The sequence below is a fragment of the Porites lutea genome, chromosome 10 (assembly GCF_958299795.1).
Source record: "Porites lutea chromosome 10, jaPorLute2.1, whole genome shotgun sequence".
Taxonomy (NCBI): Eukaryota; Metazoa; Cnidaria; class Anthozoa; order Scleractinia; family Poritidae; genus Porites; species Porites lutea.
Window position 1 is genome coordinate 15,137,689 of NC_133210.1, and position 15,943 is coordinate 15,153,631.

Genomic DNA, 15,943 nt, shown 5'->3' on the forward strand with positions numbered 1-15,943 from the left:
AACTGGCGGGCTTTGAATGTCGATCGTTGTTTTGATAAAAAAAAGCTCTAAAAATTATCGAAACATCACATATTTCTTCCGTTTTGGTTGAAGCAAAATGCCTAGAAGAAAAAAGACCAGGAAGAATGCGAATCGGATGCGACCGATGCTGCCTGAAGGCGAACTAGATACGTCAATGAACACTGATGAGCGCCGAGCAAAACTGGACGTTTACTTGAAAGATTTAAACACACAAGGTTCGTTTTTGATCCAAAAGTTTTATAAAATACGTTAAGAGAAAGTATGTTACATTTTCGTCTCTCTTTCCGTTCACAGTGGAAGAGAGAATAAAAAAGATGAAAGCTAGAGGTTATGATATGATCTGCAAAGTGAAGGGGGCCTTTTCTCTGGAGATCCTTAAACTTCCTATGGTAAGTTATAAGCTTATGATAGAAAGTATTAATTTGATAAATTTAGATAGGTAAACAAGATCTAGACCACTTTTAAAGCAATGTATCCACGCATAACATCATTTCGAGATCATGCGTCCCTGGCAAAAATAAATTACAGACTTGTGATGGAAATAAACTCCTGTTATCACATGCGTTCTTAGGTCTTTGTCATGCATTCCTCACCGAGAAATGTTTGGGTGAGAGACTGGGTGTCTCGTGGATGTTCATATTTTTTGGGAAAAAAAGGTTTTTTCCCCATCCTGGTTTCAGAACTGTTGGCTTAAAGTTTGAGTTGAACGCCCACCTCTGTAATACTCTGAGAGTAAAAACCTGATTATTAGTGTTACCAGAAAAATTCAGTCTCAGTTCATGAAAGATTGCTCTTAGTGACAATCTCAGTTAGTTTTATGTAATAGTAATTTTCATTATAAGTAATGCTTCATATGGCACTGGCTGGTAAAAATGGGTACTCTTGAGAGGAACACACTGTAATCGTGCTAGTTATATTTTTGATACCTACTTTCTGGTTCATGCTAACAGGACATAAGAAAGATGAAATTGAGCGATTATTTAGGTATGTACAGTCATTTCTATTTAACTAAGGTCAGTTCATGTTTTGTTAGATTATAATTTTTGCATGCATTGTTTCATGGTTCAGTTTTTGAAACTAAGGGTGCGTTCCTTTGATATGATCCGGATTACGATCAGTGATCCAAGATCATTTGGATCATGGTAGATCAAACCTTGTCCAGAGTGGATTCATTGGTTCATTTAATCTACCATGATCCGAGTGATCTCGGATCACTGATCCTGATCCGGATCATCCCAAAGGAACACAACCTAAAAAAAGTCCTGATTGTTGCCCACTTGATCATTAATGAAATTCATCATGAGCAAAACTATCATGTATTAGATTTTCAATATTTCAAAGAAATATGAGATTTATCTTGAATCTCACTTTGCAAAAGGTTTCTTGATTGTGTCCATTTGTTTCAGCTGAGGGTGGTAAAGTGAATGATAATGCCTTTACAGAGGTATGTTCACATTATTTATTTATTTTTATTTTTTTCAATTTTCAATTTAGCAGACCTAGTGGGCCCCTGGAAACTTACTTTTGCCCTTGGGCTTAAGTTTTTGTACCAAACTCACATGCATATAGCTAGTCATGTATGATGAGCACCTTGGATTTGAAGAATTTAGTGTTTCGGTAGATCTCCCAATTATTTATCTTTGAGCACAGCCATGATTAAGGCAAACCAAGGTCCCTGAAATGGCTTGAAATCAAGACTAAAATTAAACTAATTGATTTGACCTTACCCATTGATTTTGTTTGTACCTCTGTTTCCTGCATACCTGGTGCATAAAAATCTTCAAAGATGCAAAATAATTTGTGGTATGCATTCTGTAGGACGTCAAGATCGATTGATTGATCTGAAGAATGATGTTTTTGTAGAACATCCTGTTTGTGTAATTTCTGTGGCTGTTCATGTGGCTGCTGTTTAACAGTGCATATTTCTTTTAGTCTTTGTTGTGCTTGACAATAGTAGGAGTATATTTTGATATATGTTATTAAATATTTATTCAGTAAACTGTAATACAGAATTTTGAGTCTGTATGTATTTATATTAAACTGTGTGGTTACATAAAGAAAGACCCAGGGACTCGTGTTTTTGAACTGGGACTCATGATTTTTCACAAGATGAGTCCCAGGACTCACCATAACTATTTGTAACAAAATCACAGTGACTATTACCAGTACAAAGGCACTAATTGTTTTGAAAATGGGCAAGTCTTTTTGTTTATTTATTTGTTTGTTTAGAGGTAACATTTAATGTCACATAGGTAGTCTCATTTCTATTTTACAATGACAAATAAATAATAACTAATAATAAGTTAATTTGATTTTGTATATTTAGGCATCTGATTTTGTGAGTGAAATGACAAGGTCAATTTTAAATACTGCATCCGACATGGATGTTAGGTAGGTTTTTTGTTTCAGTTACATCATGTTGGTTTTTTTTCCTTTCCAATTAAAAAAATAAATAATTTATTATTATTATTATTATTATTATTATTATTATTATTGTTGTTGTAGTTGTTGTTGTTGTTTTTATTGGCAAAAGGAAGCACTTTTTTCAAAGTAACTGAATTATTTAAGGTAGAGTAGGTTTGTGGTTTAATTTATTCAGTTTCCATTTTCCATTTTTACTTGATTTTCACAAACATCCTTTAGCAACGATTTACATGTAAAATGTTAAACAATAAATAATGAGCCATGGAGGAAACACAGCAACATACATGTAGGCTTGGCCATACAATTAAAATATTAAAATCGCACACATACAGAAAAATGAAAAATTTGTATGATACATTATGTACTAACTCTAAGGTATCTGTCACACTTACCAGTCTTTTATTTGAATCAAACTACACCTGTACTGTTACTGTACCTTTATCTAGTATTAGAATAGTATCGGTAATGATATTGACATACTGTACATGTTGCAGTTAATTTTTTATCTCAGGTAATTTTTGTGTTTCTTTTGTTTCAATTTCATTAGCATACATTACCATACCCAAAAACAAAAGAAAAACAAAAATTACCTGAGATAGAAAATTAACTACAACATACATGTAAATGACCTAATAAATGCCCCTTTCCAAATAAATGCCTCTTTTCTCATAAACACCCCCCTCTGCGCTGCTAAAATTGTATTAGAACTAGAAGGTCCTTCTCTAACAAATGCCCCCTGTCTAATATTATTACGCCCCCTATGTGTTACAGTGTACTCCAAAATACTATAATAACTAGGAATTAGCAAAATCATTCAATTCATTCAGTTTTTTCCTTGATTAACAAGGCTTTGCGTATTTCCTCTTGTTCAATGTCAACTTAAGTTAAATGTAAGGATAGACTAACAACGGCAACACAATAACCCTGAGTAAGGATTCTGGCATCGATGTTGCGATTTGATAGAGAGATGTGGATCTCTAGGTGGCCTAGAAGTACATGTTTTATTAATTGTTGGAGTGGATATTCCACTATTGTTAAACTCTCTTAATATTAAATTTTTTGCCCAAAAGGTTATTAGTTTGGTTGAGCTTGTTAAGGTTCTGAGAATAAACACCCCTCTCTTTTAAACACCCCCTCTTGGACCCCTAAAATTAAATAGATGCCCCAGGCATTTATTACACAATGTCGGTCATTTACAGTATTTAATTAAATTGTTTCAACAGAGGTCCTTTAACAGAAGTCAGTAACTTGCCATTAAAAACTCCTACCACAGGTGATGTGTTTTGGTGAATTCATTCTTTCTAACTGCAAGGAACCTTTTGAATTAAAAATAAGGAACCAATTTTATACAGAACTAATTTTTTTGTGGACATACAGGTTTTAAAGTCAAAAAAGATGATCAGTTTGCAACTGTGAAATTTACAGTGAGTATTTAACCCTTGTGTACTTTTTAAGGTTAAAAGAAACTATTAATATCTTAATAACTGGTTTTAGCCAGAGAGTTGCCAAGGCAGGCATTGATGATGCCTATAAGGACAAGTTGTCCTTCCAGCTTGTCCTTCTGATAGGCACCCTGGCACATTTTGCTTGTCCAGGGCCATTGCTTGCTTGCCTTACAGAAGGCAATGATTTAGTTACCAGATGACTCGTCTGTACCCTTGGCCATCAGACAAGTTGGGCTACAAATTAAATAAAGGTAACTTGTGCCAAAAGAGCTCTCCTTGTCCCAGACGAGTCGAAATGACTTTCTTTGAGCCCTGTGAACTGTGTTTATCAATTTTTCTATGGATTACTTCAAACACTCCACAGGAGTGTTACTGAGTGTTACTGGTTGGCATCTCAAGTGGTATTAAAAGAAGGTTGCACTTGCAAGAATGCAGGTTATAATTAAAAGGGGTATAAAGTCAATTTTTCCAACAGGAGAACTCTGTTACAAGTATCCATCTTAGAAATTTGTTTCAAGAGATTATAGCATGACTAATGAATAGCAGAAACCAATTCTAGGTGTCAAATTTAGGGAGATGTGTTTCTTACAGATCTGTCTGATCCAGTGTTGACTCATTTCCTCATCAGGACTGTACTCTAGCAGAGCCTGGTGGCCCCTGAAGCCTTACTTTTTCTCTTGGGCAACCAGGAAATTTTGTGAATCATATACTAGGCACCCTGGATTTCACAGGTTCAGTGCACAGAGTTCCCTACAATTTTTCTTAGAGCGCAGCCTTGCTCCTAGACTTATTGATGTTGAGATGAAATCTGACTCCAACTTTATAACATTTGGACATTCTGATGGTGTTACTGTACCATTCAATTAAAACCTCTTTGGCTAATAAAAATTTGTAATTTGAAAATTTTACTTTGACCTGTCCCTATAAGAAGTGGAAGACAGGGCTGTCACTAAGATTTCAAGTTGCCAGGTAAATACAACAAGAAGGCGGGGAATCAAACAGCTAGGGATTTCTTTAGGTTCTATTTTACTTCCATCTTCCTAAAAAAGTAGCCGGAGGCCACGTTCATAGTAGCCAGCTGGGGAAAATCCCCGGCCCCCAGATCTTAATGACAGCCCTAGGAAGAGTTAACTGGGGATTGACTGTATAATATACTCTAATAATATTTGTTCTGGCAAACAGGAACCAGAGGTGCTAGAACCAAGCACAACTTCCAGGTCTATGCGTTCAAGAAAGGTAAAGTGTTTTTTAAAATAGCTTGAGAAAACAGCTGTCTCTCGTTGCTCCTTGCCATCCCTGGCGGCTAGGAGTGAGGAGAGAAGGCTGTTTTCTCTAGTTGCTTTAAAATGACAATGTACTTTTAAGTTTACCTGAGGTCTCTAGATTTTTCAAAATAACATTCTTTTGCTTTGTATCCACCCTAGCCTGAGAAAAAAGCCAACATTTTGTGAGGCTACCACTGGTTTCTCTGCGACCCAAATGTCGTCTGTTCCACCCTGAAAAATCTGATTCAGGGGTGGATCTAGGGGGAGGGTGCAGGGGGTGCGCACCCCCCTCCCCCCTGAGATGACCTGCGGTTTTCTAATACAACTGGTATTCTGCAAAAAAAAAAAAATGTGGTTTATTGGTGTTGAAGTAGAGCTAGAGACGAGTGCACCCCCTCCTAAAAAAAATCCTGGATCCGCCCCTGTGATTACGATGATTTGGTCACAAAACAAATTCGTTTTAAGTTAATATATACAATTAACGTGTAAGTTAATCCTGTTTTTTTAAATAAGGGTTAACACCATTGCTATGGAAACTTGTGAAATCAAAATAATGACTATAACATGTCCACTAACAAATATAGGCTTTTCTTTTTCGGTATTATCATAATGTCAACTGGAGAAGAATAGTAATGTTGTTCCACATGAACTGACAGGTTGTTACATATGTATATCTCTTGACTATACAGAGGAAGGACGCATCTCCAAGCACTGTTGAGAGAGCCACAAGGTCCACCAAGTCACGCAAAACCAAAGACAGTGATGTTACAATGCCACCTCCATCAACTACCAAGCGCACAAGGTATGGCCAAAATAAATTGCGTAGGTATAGAAAAGAATTAAGTGCTACTACAGCGCAAATTTGGCCATGGTAGCCTAGCCTGAGAAAAACACCCAAAATTTCGTGATACCGCCATCGCTGGTTTTACTGCGACGTCGCACTCTCAGATCTGGGTCAAGTGGCGAAGGAAATTTGCTTTAACCAATCAGTAGCACTTCCCATATTTGGGTAGTGCACGTGACATCAGTAGGGATTTCTGTGCTCATTCCTCAGACCTCATTTCGTGGGGAGTCGCAAATTTTCGGAGGTTTCTCAGGCTAATGGTGCCGAGACGTCCCTGTTTCTCATGAATAAAGCTGCTTGGAAATCTCCTTACATGTACATTTTTTTCCTGAAAGGGCGTCTCGGCGTAAATTAAATTTTTCGACTTGTTTTTGCAGCGCTCTTTACTAAAAGGAATAACATAGTGCTGTGAAATGTTTCCGTTTTTGTTTTGTTTTGTTTTAATCTGATCACTTTAGCATAGAAGATTGATTTAAAAAAATGGCAATGACAGCGATTACAATATCCGCTCATCAACCATGCCAAATGTTAGTAAGCACTACATTGGCGCTGGGAGATTGTGGCGCGTTTGTTACACCATGTTTTTAAGTACAAGCGCTTGTATGGTAGCTCTGGTAGCGCAGCACTATAACCCCACTATATACTCTGTAAGTAACGTTACCCCCAGAGCCACGAACACTGCCTGTTTCTCAACAGAGTTTGCGTGCGCCATGCCGGGTTTTGTAAAGTAACTGTATTAATTTTTTGTCCCTTTTTTAGTAAACGAGTGCAGTCGAAAGGACAGTTCGTGACTCCTGCTCCACGTTGTCTTCCACATAGCAACACACCAATGGTAACGCCCAAATTTGATCCACGGTAAGTTTGGATACAACCGTCTTTACGTGCACCTTATCTTTAAGAGAAAATATTTTGTCAAGTTTAGTTCAAGACTCGCTGTAGTTCGAGGTCCGTAGATGTAAGTGTGAATGAAGATTCAATGAAATGGAACATCAATGTATCTTATAGTACGACCGCGAAAAATAAGGTAGTAAGGTATTTATTGTATCTGTGCCAAAAAAACCGTACAGAATAGGAAACTGTCAAATTTAGCGTGCAAAACACTCACAGCTGAACACGTGTTTTACCACTGGATAAAAATACGAGCGGAAAGCGTGGGAAAATTCCGCTGTTCGTGTTTAAACATTACATGCGTAAACTGCCGCTTATATAGCCTGAGAAAACAGCCGACATTTGGCGAAGCTACCCCTGGTTTCCCCTCCAAATGAAGTCTGAGAAACGAGACCAGAAATTCCAGACTGATGACGCGTCACTACCTAAATCTGGGTAGTGCTTCTGATCGGTCGTACCCCATGGGAAATTTGATTCAACCAATCAGAAGCACTACCCAGATCTGGGTAGTGACGCGTCATCAGTATGGAATTTCTGCGCTGGTTTCTCAGCCGTCATTTGGCGGGGAAACCAGTGGTAGCGTCACCAAATGTCGGCTGTTTTCCCAGGCTATCGCTTAATGTTTTTTGGGAGGGTTTATTAACGGAGGGGTTTATAACCCGAATAGAAAAAGCGCTTGGAAACAAGCAATATCGGTGTTAATCAAAATACGTTTTGCATTTCAGTTTTGAATTAGGCCTCAAAACGTCAAAATACACCTTTTGTTGTTCAATACCAGAAAATAAAATTTCATTTCAACGAAAAGTTTAATCATGAACGCGAAATAACTTTTATTTTAGTCAAACATCATTCAGTTACGCAAAAATACATTCATTAACGATTTTAGCGTAAGTTGTAGCATTCAATAAGATCAAAAGACAACCATTTGCACGGTTTGACAACTATTAGCGCGGATGTTCTTTCATTTGCACAATGACGAACTTCATTAACTGACGAACAATTAAATGTGAGGAAAAGTCATTAATGAATTTTGCATAAACTCTCACATTTTTTTGCATTTCTGTAACAGACAATCATTTCGACAATCTCCGGTGTGGAAAAAGAATCATTTGCACGCTTTCAGCACTCAATAAGAGTAAATATATATTCAATCGTACGAGTAAATTGCGGCATATTTTGGGGGAAAGCGTGATTGAAAATTGGTTATTGAGGGAGGTATAGGTGGTTTTCATGCAATCTCGGGAGACAAATAACAATGGTGAAATGAACAAATGCTGGTGGACAAACAAAGCGAGCTAATGAGCGATCTTTTGGTAACCGTCCACCAGCATGGCGGCGATGACGTAGCGTGGAAACCACTTATACGAACTGCGTATGTATAAGTAAGGATTCTGCACAGCACTGTTCATTGGGAGCAACAGTTTGAGCGGGTCTACATACTGTACAGTACATGTGTTTGACATGCCTCATAGGAACAGAATAGCACTAGAACACCGTGAGAGAATAATACGAGCGTTTGACGATGACAACGAAGATTACTTGCTTGTAGCGGACACCCTTGGAGTCAACAGGTCAACTGCAAGAGGAAAAGTCGCCAGGTACATTCGGGAAGGAAGAATTGCAGAAAGACCACGTGGCGGTAGAAACCATGTTAGAGTTGATGCCGAGATGAGGGACTGTCTTAATGACATTTTGAACGAGAACTGCCTATTAACATTGGCTCAGATAAACTGCGAGCTCCGTGTCGGCCACTTTGCTCATAGAGGTCGGCTACTTTTTTCTAGAAAGAAGAAGCAACTAGTTTGAATAACGTTGTAAACAAAAAATATATAATAAAACCTGAATGAAAACGTAATTATGATGTGTTTTCATAAACGCCCACTGGTTTTACATTATGCTTTAGTCATGTGAATGCTGTATTTCAGTCTTTTTTTCACAAGTTTCTTTATACGTTTACACAGAATTTGTTAACGTGCAAAAGTGCGTAATTTAGTCTTCATCAATTGTTCATAGCTTGTAGGAATTAAGTGTGTGACTGATAAATTGAAAGCTACATTTTCTTGAATGAAAAACGCGCACCTTTGTCCTCAAATTCATTCCCCAGAACGCTGAAATCGCATTTTAGGGGTTTGAAATAGCAAAATTTTCTGGGCTAGAACGTCTGAACGTTGAAACTCCTGGACATATGTGTTCCATTTGAATGTAACTTTGGGATAGCTATTGACTATGAAAATGACGTAAATGATTGTTCTTTCACACCGTAGAATGTTGCATTTCTTGAAATGATTGTCTGTTGATGTGAAGGTTTATGCAAAATTCATTAATGACCTTTCCTCACATTTAATTGTTTGTCAGTCGGCTTTGATGTTTACACATTGATGTTAATGAAGTTCATCATCGTGTAAATGAAAGAACATCCGCGCTAATAGTTGTCTAATCGTGCAAATGGTTGTCCTTTGATCTAAAAATAGTTCCTCAATTAGCACGTTCCCGCTAAATACATTGACACTCAAATGAAGTGCGTTATGTTTTTGTTTTCCTTTTTTGAGTTCTAGTCTTTTATGCCATCTGTAATTTACCATTTTTTCTTCCACGTTCGTTAAGGTTGCCTTTGACTCCTGCTTTGCTCCGTGAACCAAGAGCTGGGGAGAGGTAAGCCTAACTTCAAACTTAACACTATATACTAGCTAAACAAGCGTTCAAACAGATTCTTGAACTCTTGAAAACGGCCTGACATTTTCAACTTACTACAATTAGAGGCGGAGGAGCGTTTTGAAACGTTGGGGAGGGGGGGCGGTCTTATCTTTCACTCATGCCCATACCCTTCTCAAATTTTCCAAAATGCCCTTTCCGTTGTTCGTTGGCACAAGCAAACCTCTTTGCAGTCCTCAGTAGTGTCTAGTTTGTCCGTAACCGATTTGATACAATGCATCAGTTGTTCAGGCGGTCCTGCTTCGTGGTACTTATTAAGTACTTCTTGAGTCGACCGAGGACAGAAAATGTGCGCTCTGAAGTCGCGGTTGACACAGGTAATCCCGGGGGGGAGGGGTACTCCCTTATAAGGGCTTAATGGGGGCGTGCGGCCAGCCAGGGTATGTTTTTCGGGATTTTTGTCTTAAACAGGGTATCGAATTTATCATTTTTGTCTTAATCAGGGTATCGATTTATCAATTTTTGTCTTAAACAGGATAAATGTCTTAAACAGGGTATCAAAAATCGGAATTCTGTCTTAAACAGGGTAGGAAAATCAGCGATATTTGTCTTAAACAGGGTCAGAATATGAGGGGCCGCGCCGCACCTCCCTACTCAGGGATATATCGAGTACCCCCCCCCCCCCCCGGGCAGGTAATACCAAGCGTGATGCTGATAAAACGATTTATGCGCTGTAGCAACTATTTTTGGCACCAAAACGTGTGTTTGTGTGTGGGGGGAGGGGGGAGGGGCTACTGCTCCCTCTGCTCCGTCGCCTATGTACATTCCTATTGTTTTATTTACTGTTTTGTTCCTGAACTGGTAAAAGTCTTGAAAAATAGAATTAAAGTCCGGATAAAAGGAAAAAAGGTCTAGAGTTTCTACCAGAAAGAAAATCATAGAGAACAACTGTCGTGTAATGCCCGGAAATAGCCTTTTAATTTGCAACTGCATCGGATTTTTTTAATCCTCGAGGAATTATTTTTAATAAACAAATAAATTCAGAACTGAAATTTGATAAGAATCGTTAAAGAAAACTGCATTTTTAAAAGTCCTTCATTGCTAAGTTCAGTTTTATTTAATAGTGAAACTGTATAGTGTTTTTTTTCATTTAAGCCAGAATAAATCAGAATCAAAATATTAGACGGCTCTTGCGTCTTCATTAATGCATCAACTGAACAAGGAAAATATCTTGCCCGCACGGGTAGCCAATCAGGACGCAGGATTCGCTTTATCTTGCACGCAAACTGGCTTGAAAATAGTCTCGAATTTTGCAAATAAAAATAGACCTTTTCACGGTTTTTCCAACTTTTGACATGGACAAGTTAGGGAAAATCCGTCGACACCACTGAAAAGAGCGCCTTAATATTAGTAAAACTGCCAAGTTTGAAAGCGATACGTCGTAACCGAGCAAACATACAGCTCCTCAAAGTTGCGAAAATTTACAGACGTCTGTATGGTGGGGGGTAAGTTTGTACCCCCCCCACCACACAAATGTCTGCAAAATTTCGCGACTTTAAGGAGCTATATCTTTGTTAGTTTTCAACAAATCACTTTCAAACTTGGAAATTTTACTAATTTTAAGGCGCTCTTTTCAGTGGTGTCGACGGATTTTCCCTAACTTGTCCATGTCAAAAGTTGGAAAAACCGTGAAAAGGTCTTTTTGCACCGAGCTTATTTGTTTCTGCCCTTATTTAGGATCATGTCCTTAAGCGGATCACCAATTGTTAACCATGGAACTGCAACATCAAGCCCACAGGTGTTAATTCCTCTGGGTAATGGACAGGTAAGGGCTACTCTTCTACAACTGAGTTTTCGATTTTTTTTAATTTTCAATTTCGTAAGATGAGCATAACCAAGTCGTCTTTTCACGAACGAGGGACAAAAGGCACCCTTAGAAAGAACGACGGCAACTACAAAAACAAAGCGTACCATAAGTGTATGTACGTGTTCCAGGCTTTGAATGCTGTCGCCGTTGCAGCTGCTAATACCAGGAAGTTTAAGATGCCACTACGGCGAGGGCAACAAGAACGTCAAAACGCAATTCGGTAAGATTAGCAAAACAACAACTCTGCACGTGCATCACGCTTTTTTGTACATTTCTTTGCCGTCACTGCACGACTACGACGTGAATTACCTAATTTCACGTTTTATCGACAACGTGAACACCCGACGACGAATCGCTGTTACTCTTTGTATACCTGGATATTTTTCTGAACAATTTATCTCCAGGAGAGTTCGCCAACAAAAAACATAGTGACCGAGTTGGGATAATCGCGCTAAAGTTTCATAGATCGAGAGGTCACTTTTTAAGCGATGTCTTTTCCGCCGTCGCCGCCGTGGTATCTTAAACTCCCTACTCTCTAAAGAAACTGAATTGAGTCCCTAACGGGCCTTAAACTTATAGCCTCTAAGAACACCAGTTTGCAGTTTGAAAATGGCGCACAAACTACTAAGCTTTCAAGGATTATTTACTAGTTAACTAGTTGATTGAAATGCATAAAAACAGCCAGCCATTGAAATAGCAGTGTTTGTATTTCGCTTGGACCATGACTCGACGACAACGACAACGTCAACAATTGGTTTTATGAGCGAAACAACAGCACTGCACGTGCATCACGCTTTTTAGTACTTCTTTTTTGACGTCCACTGCACGAGTATAACATGAAACCTCCTAATGCGACTTTATAGAGGACGTGAACATACGACGAAGAATTTTCTTTTCCGTCTTTTTGAACCTGGATAAAGTCCTTGCGAATTTCACTCCAGTAAAAATCGTTTACATTTGATAAATTGAGCGCGTCCAAATAGAGGCGATAAAATATGAAAGGACGCAAAATTCTCTTTTTAGCACCGTTTTCACTGCCGTCGTCGTTGCTTAAGGGCTCCCTAGTAACGAAGGGTTGACTGTTTCTCATTTTGTGCGTTGCAGACTTTTCATCTTAACTCGACATCTCATCTGAGTCCATCACAGCCTGCTCTTTTGAACGAAGCTGCACGGAAAAATGTTGAACTTTTGCAGGTAAGTAACTAACAGATGCTGAAGAGCTTGTTATGCCGCCATGTTGTTGAAATAAAAGCACTAAGATCTCTCAGAAACCATAATTTTCTTTGCTTTAATTTTAGCGCCGTTAATCCGGCTATTGTTTCGTTAGCCAATGATATTAAACAATTCTCTCTGAGAGTTTCATGTTGTCTCCGTTGTTAAATCAGAATATAGAGCTTCACTGACAAGTAATCTTTGCTTGTAACTTTTTGCAACTCTGGTACCATTTCAAATTTCTATCAGTTTATTATACATCGGGAGGATAAAAGTTGGCTGTTGAAATAGCAACAATAAAAATTCCCCTTTGTATTTATTTTTTTGTTTCTTTATGTTTATTTTACAGCAAAAACTGGCTCAGCTCCTAGTACTACCGACCCCAGCCCAGAAGAAATGAGGAGTTTTCGTTTGCTATTTAGTTTTTCCAACTGTTTCCACGATGTTAGCATCCATTCACCATCATTTATGCTGATTCCTATCATAACAATTGAGATTTGCCTTCCAGATTTTCGATCACCTCGTTTGTACAGCGCAATAACAGCACAAAAGTAAGGCACAGACTACAAGCCTGTATTTTTATCTACCGACGTTAACTCGAAATCCCAAAGAAAACAAAAACTAGCTTGAGTTAATGATGTAAATTTACTGAAATCGGAGCTAAAGGGAAATTGTAAAGAGTTCGATTTTACTAGGTTCTACTGTATAAACATTCATATGAACAGTGCAATAACCATGACAAGGACGTTCTACACAGTACGTTTGATGTGAATGGTCCCACTTTAGGATTTCATCCACAGACTCAAAAGATAGAACCACCTTGTACCGCATAATAAACAGTACCACAGGAAAGTACTGTTCAATAGAGAGAAGTGTGACTTCATGTTACCACGGTAGTACTATTTCTGGATGACATAAAAAACCAACGGCGACGGCAAGGAGAACAGCAAAAAATAATATGTTTTTATTAACAAACAACAACTTTATTTTGTACATTTCTTGGGCATCGTTGCACCACTACGACATGAAACTTCCTAATTTCACGAGCCCACTTTATGGAGTAGGTGAACACAACACAAAAATTGTCGCTTTCTTTTTCTAAACTTAGATAACGATAGATACGGTCCCAAAGAAGATTTCGCCAAGATTTGCCAAATTATATGAAATTGAATAAGATCGGTGAAGTTTGAAATAGTGCGAATAGACTTTTAAGTGACTTTATCGGTTTTTTTGTCATCCAAAAAATTTGGTACCATGGCAACGAGACGTAATGACTTCTCTCTATAGCTTTCATTGGAATGGTTACATTTCTAGCCTGAGAAAACAGCCGATTGGTTGAAGCAAATTTTCTGCCAATCATTAGCACCAACCAGATCTGGGTAGTGACGCGTCATCAGTATCACGAAATGTCGACTGTTTTCTCAGGCTCTGACAATTCAAGACTTAAACTGAAAAGGTACTTGTGCGCCCGTACAAAATAGCAAACAGCGCAGTGAAGGTATTGCTCGTTAGCTCTTTTGATTAAAATAGTCACAGTTCAAGACTCGTCTCGTTGAATTTGAGGGTGAAAGTAAGAGTAGGCTACAATAACATACAGCAGTGTAAACGTACGCTGATTCGTGCAGAAAGACAATGTTGACGGATATATCTCATTTTATTAGTATAAGGCGGGAGGACCCTGAAAATAAAATACTTTTTGTGTTGCATTTTTAAAATGTATTTCCTTTCCTATAGTCGAATTTTTCTAATAAATACTGAGCTTTTATCTTGCTTGGTGACTTGATTTGTTTAGTAATAGTACTAGTATTTTCCATAAACTTAGAAATAAGTTTATCGTAAACCCGATTGGATACCTTGGCACTTGGTTGTTATCTACTGCTGTCATGTTGTAGAGGGCACGAGTGTAATAACTGGACCCAAGCTTAATAAATTTCCCATCTGTAATAATATTGTATTGAATTGTATTGCTTGCAAGGCATGTATTGTATTGTAATGCGTTGAATTACATTGCATTGCATTGTGTTGCAAGGCATTGTATGGGCCTTATCACGATTTTGGAAGCCATCTAGACGAGTAGGCAACCGTGTGAGAAATTACAGTGTTTGTATGAGGATCTAATGTCGAATAATTTCCATAAAACGGCTTTTCTGAAAAAGATCTGAATTATAAACTAAAGCTTCACTCCTCATGATTCTACTGAAAAACATTTGAGGGCGTTACAAGCAGCTACATGCGCTAGAACCACTTTTTAAAATTTTCTCTACATTTCTCTGTAAAAATTTATTTTCCTGCTGACTAAAAGTTCCCGGGAAAAATTGCAGACAAATATATGGAAAATCTAAAGCAAGCGTCTGGAGAAAATTTAAGCACAGCTACAGCCCCAAAAATTTGTTTTAAAAAAAAATCCCCAAAAAATCTGAATAGCTTTAGTTTACAATTCATTTTTTTTTTAGAACAGCCGTTTTACGAAAATTATTCGACATTGGATTCTCGGACAAACACAGCAATTTCAAAATTTAAATCTCAACATTGATGTCAAAATCCTCCTTCAGGTTTATTGTGTTGTTGTCATCTTTAGCCTATCTTTAATTTGAACTTGACATCAAACAGGATGAATTACGCCAACCCTTGTTAATCAAGCAAGAAACTGAACTTAAATGACTCTTCCGCTGATGCTATTTCCTAGAATAGTGGGGTAATTGTCCTGGGTGGTGTGATTTTACTTGAACCGCGAAATAGGTAGTAGATTTTTTTTTTGGGGGGGGGGGGGGGGAGGGGTACTCCCTAATATAGGCTATATAGGTATGTGCGGCGTCAAAGGGTATGGTTTTTTAACCGTGTTGGTCTGAAATAGGGTATGGCTTGTGCACTCTAGTCTTGAATTGGGTAAGTTTTTTTAGAAGAAGCTACTTCTTCATCATTAGGCAATAAGATAAGGTTTACGCCAACCGTGTACGTGCAGTAACAGCTTGTCAGGCGTATTGATTTAAGGGTCAGGTCTGAAATAGGGTAGGGAAAATCACAAATTTTGGTCTGAAATAGTGTAAGGGTTTCAGGAAGCGTGCCGCACACCCCCACCCATTTTTTCTGTAATCCCCCCCCCCCCTCCAGGGGTAGTGGAATACTACGCACTATTATGAACTAATTCCATTGTCTTCTTTTGTTTACCTCCCACTATTTTGCACTATTTGTTAGTATCTGTTTCACGGTTCAAGTAAAATCACTCTAACATAGTAGGGGGGCATTTACTAAACAAAAGAGGCGTATATTTAAGAGAGGGTGTCAATTAGATCATGCCGTCAAATGAGTTATCTCATGCGGAACA

At 38.2% G+C, this 15,943-nt stretch overlaps 1 protein-coding gene across 1 annotated transcript; it reads left to right on the forward strand.

Annotated features, from left to right (window-relative positions):
* The first annotated feature begins 43 nt into the window (after positions 1-43).
* On the forward strand, positions 44-14,383 carry LOC140950372 (borealin-like). The gene is made up of 14 exons (XM_073399583.1): positions 44-236; positions 316-410; positions 972-1,005; positions 1,428-1,465; positions 2,348-2,412; positions 3,669-3,718; positions 3,823-3,869; positions 5,073-5,126; positions 5,845-5,957; positions 6,759-6,854; positions 9,492-9,539; positions 11,277-11,364; positions 12,511-12,600; positions 12,968-14,383. The coding sequence occupies exons 1-14, from the start codon at positions 98-100 to the stop codon at positions 13,016-13,018; spliced, it is 1,008 nt and encodes a 335-aa protein (XP_073255684.1). The 5' UTR covers positions 44-97; the 3' UTR covers positions 13,019-14,383.
* The last annotated feature ends 1,560 nt before the right edge of the window (positions 14,384-15,943 follow it).

Excerpts from the sequence above, each read along its gene's own strand:
- LOC140950372 (XM_073399583.1), top strand. The coding sequence starts at position 98 with ATGCCTAGAAGAAAAAAGACCAGGAAGAATGCGAATCGGATGCGACCG. Across the intron at positions 1,466-2,347 it reads ATGATAATGCCTTTACAGAG|GCATCTGATTTTGTGAGTGA; the intron begins GTATGTTCACAT and ends TTGTATATTTAG. Across the intron at positions 3,870-5,072 it reads TTGCAACTGTGAAATTTACA|GAACCAGAGGTGCTAGAACC; the intron begins GTGAGTATTTAA and ends TCTGGCAAACAG.